This window comes from Rhinopithecus bieti, unplaced genomic scaffold (genome assembly GCF_001698545.2).
Source record: "Rhinopithecus bieti isolate Rb0 unplaced genomic scaffold, ASM169854v2 scaffold_39998, whole genome shotgun sequence".
In the NCBI taxonomy this organism is placed as follows: Eukaryota; Metazoa; Chordata; class Mammalia; order Primates; family Cercopithecidae; genus Rhinopithecus; species Rhinopithecus bieti.
In genome coordinates, this window is record NW_016816687.1 from 805,525 (window position 1) to 808,094 (window position 2,570).

Genomic DNA, 2,570 nt, shown 5'->3' on the forward strand with positions numbered 1-2,570 from the left:
CCCGCCACCAGCGCACCTGGCCGCCCCGCACCTGCAGTTCCAGATAGCTCACTGCGGCCAGACCACCATGCACCTGCAGCCAGGTCACCCCACGCCGCCACCCACGCCCGTGCCCAGCCCGCACCCCGCGCCCGCGCTCGGCGCCGCCGGCCTGCCGGGCCCAGGCGGCGCGCTCAAGGGGCTGGGCGCCGCGCACCCAGACCTCCGCGCGAGTGGCGGCGGCGGCGCGGGCAAGGCCAAGAAGTCGGTGGACAAGAACAGCAACGAGTACCGGGTGCGGCGCGAGCGCAACAACATCGCAGTGCGCAAAAGCCGCGACAAGGCCAAGCAGCGCAACGTGGAGACGCAGCAGAAGGTGCTGGAGCTGACCAGTGACAATGACCGCCTGCGCAAGCGGGTGGAACAGCTGAGCCGCGAACTGGACACGCTGCGGGGCATCTTCCGCCAGCTACCAGAGAGCTCCTTGGTCAAGGCCATGGGCAACTGCGCGTGAGGCGCGCGGCTGCGGGACCGCCCTGGGCCAGCCTCCGGCGGGGACCCAGGGGTGGTTTGGGGTCGCCGGATCTCAAGGCTTGCCCGAGCCATGCGAGCCAGGACTAGGAGATTCCGGTGCCTCCCGAAAGCCTGGCCTGCTCCGCGTGTCCCCTCCCTTCCTCTGCGCCGGACTTGGTGTGTCTGAGATGAGGGGGCCAGGCGGTGACTTCTCCCTGCGAGGAGGGGAGAATTCTTGGGACTGAGCTGGGAGCCCGGCAACTCTAGTATTAAGGATAACCTTGTGCCTTGGAAATGCAAACTCACCGCTCCGATGCCTACCGAGTAGGGGGAGCAAATCGTGCCTTGTCATTTTATTTGGAGGTTTCCTGCCTCCTTCCCGAGGCTGCAGCAGGCCCCCATGAGAGAAGGAGGGGAGCAGGCCCGTGGCAGGAGGAGGGCTCAGGGAGCTGAGATCCCGACAAGCCAACGGGCCCCAGCCGCTCCTCCGCCCCGTCCTTAGAAAGGGGGGGAAACATAGGGACTTAGGGCTTGAAACCTAAAGTTGTTCCCCTAGTTCTACATGAAGGTGGAGGGTCTAGTTCCACGCCTCTCCCACCTCCCTCCACACACACCCCACCCCAGCCTGCTATAGGCTGGGCTTTCCCTTGGGGCGGAACTCACTGAGATGGGAGTCACCAGGTGACCAGTGGGAGCCCCCACCCTGAGTCAGACCAGAAAGCTAGGTCGTGAGTCAGCTCTGAGGATGTGTACCCCTGGTGGGAGAGGGAGACCTAGAGATCTGGCCGTGGGCGGGCATGGGGGGTGAAAAGCCACTGGGACCCTCAGCCTTGTTTGTACTGTATGCCTTCAGCATTGCCTAGGAACACGAAGCACGATCAGTCCATCCCAGAGGGACCGGAGTTATGACAAGCTTTCCAAATATTTTGCTTTATCAGCCGATATCAACACTTGTATCTGGCCTCTGTGCCCCAGCAGTGCCTTGTGCAATGTGAATGTGCGCGTCTCTGCTAAACCACCATTTTATTTGGTTTTTGTTTTGTTTTGGTTTTGCTCGGATACTTGCCAAAATGAGACTCTCCGTCGGCAGCTGGGGGAAGGGTCTGAGACTCTCTTTCCTTTTGGTTTTGGGATTACTTTTGATCCTGGGGGACCAATGAGGTGAGGGGAGTTCTCCTTTGCCCTCAGCTTTCCCCGGCCCGTCCGGCCTGGGCTGCCCACAAGGCTTGTCCCCCAGAGGCCCTGGCTCCTGGTCGGGAAGGGAGGTGGCCTCTCGCCAACACATCACTGGGGCTGGGAGCAGGGAAAGACAGCTTGGTTCTCTTCTTTTGGGGAGAACGCAGAGTCTCACCCTAGATGTTTTATGTATTATATCTATAATATAAACATATCGAAAGTCAATGTCGGTGTCTTTTTAAAACCAGAAAGAAGCTACTTCCAAGGTTGTCTGTGGGCCAGGCCACATTTGTAAATAATACAGCATTTTCCCTGGCGGCAATCCTGACTTTCATGAGCTCTCCATCCACCCCAGCCCCTCTTTACCCTAAGGGGTGACTTATTTCCCCAGGCAAGACAAATAAATAGCAGAGGACAAGGCTCCAAACGGAGAATGTCCAGAGCCTGAAGGCAGTCGTGGGGTCAGGAGAGGGGGCCTTCGAAGAGGTTACGGGGCTGAGGCTTTGGCAAGGTCTTATCTGCCCCTGGGAGGAGGAGAGGGAGTCCTCTGCCTGAGGGGCAGGCCTGGCTCAGCAGCTCCAGGCTCAGGGAGCCCTTTGTCCAAACTTCCTTCCAAATCACCTACAGCTCCAGCCCCGGCAGCCTCACTCACACCCACCGCAGCTCCAGCTTCCACCAGGACCCTCAGCCAGCAGGAAGAGGCCTCCAGTGGTAGGACCCTCCAACCCTCTCCTCTTTCCCTAGACCATGTGGCTATACCCTACCCCTGCGTGGCCCAAAGGCAGCCTGAAGAGAAAGACCCCTCCATCCACACCTGCCCAGCCCCAGCCCTCACAGGAAAGGGGGCCAAGGCAGGCCTGCAACAGGGGTCTGGTCCTGCCCCACACACTGGCTGTTCAAGA

At 60.2% G+C, this 2,570-nt stretch overlaps 1 protein-coding gene across 1 annotated transcript; it reads left to right on the forward strand.

Moving 5' to 3' along the window:
• The first annotated feature begins 6 nt into the window (after positions 1–6).
• Positions 7–1,893, forward strand: CEBPA (CCAAT enhancer binding protein alpha). The gene has a single exon (XM_017855063.1). It carries the CDS (start codon positions 68–70, stop codon positions 491–493), a length of 426 nt encoding a protein of 141 aa, XP_017710552.1. The 5' UTR covers positions 7–67; the 3' UTR covers positions 494–1,893.
• The last annotated feature ends 677 nt before the right edge of the window (positions 1,894–2,570 follow it).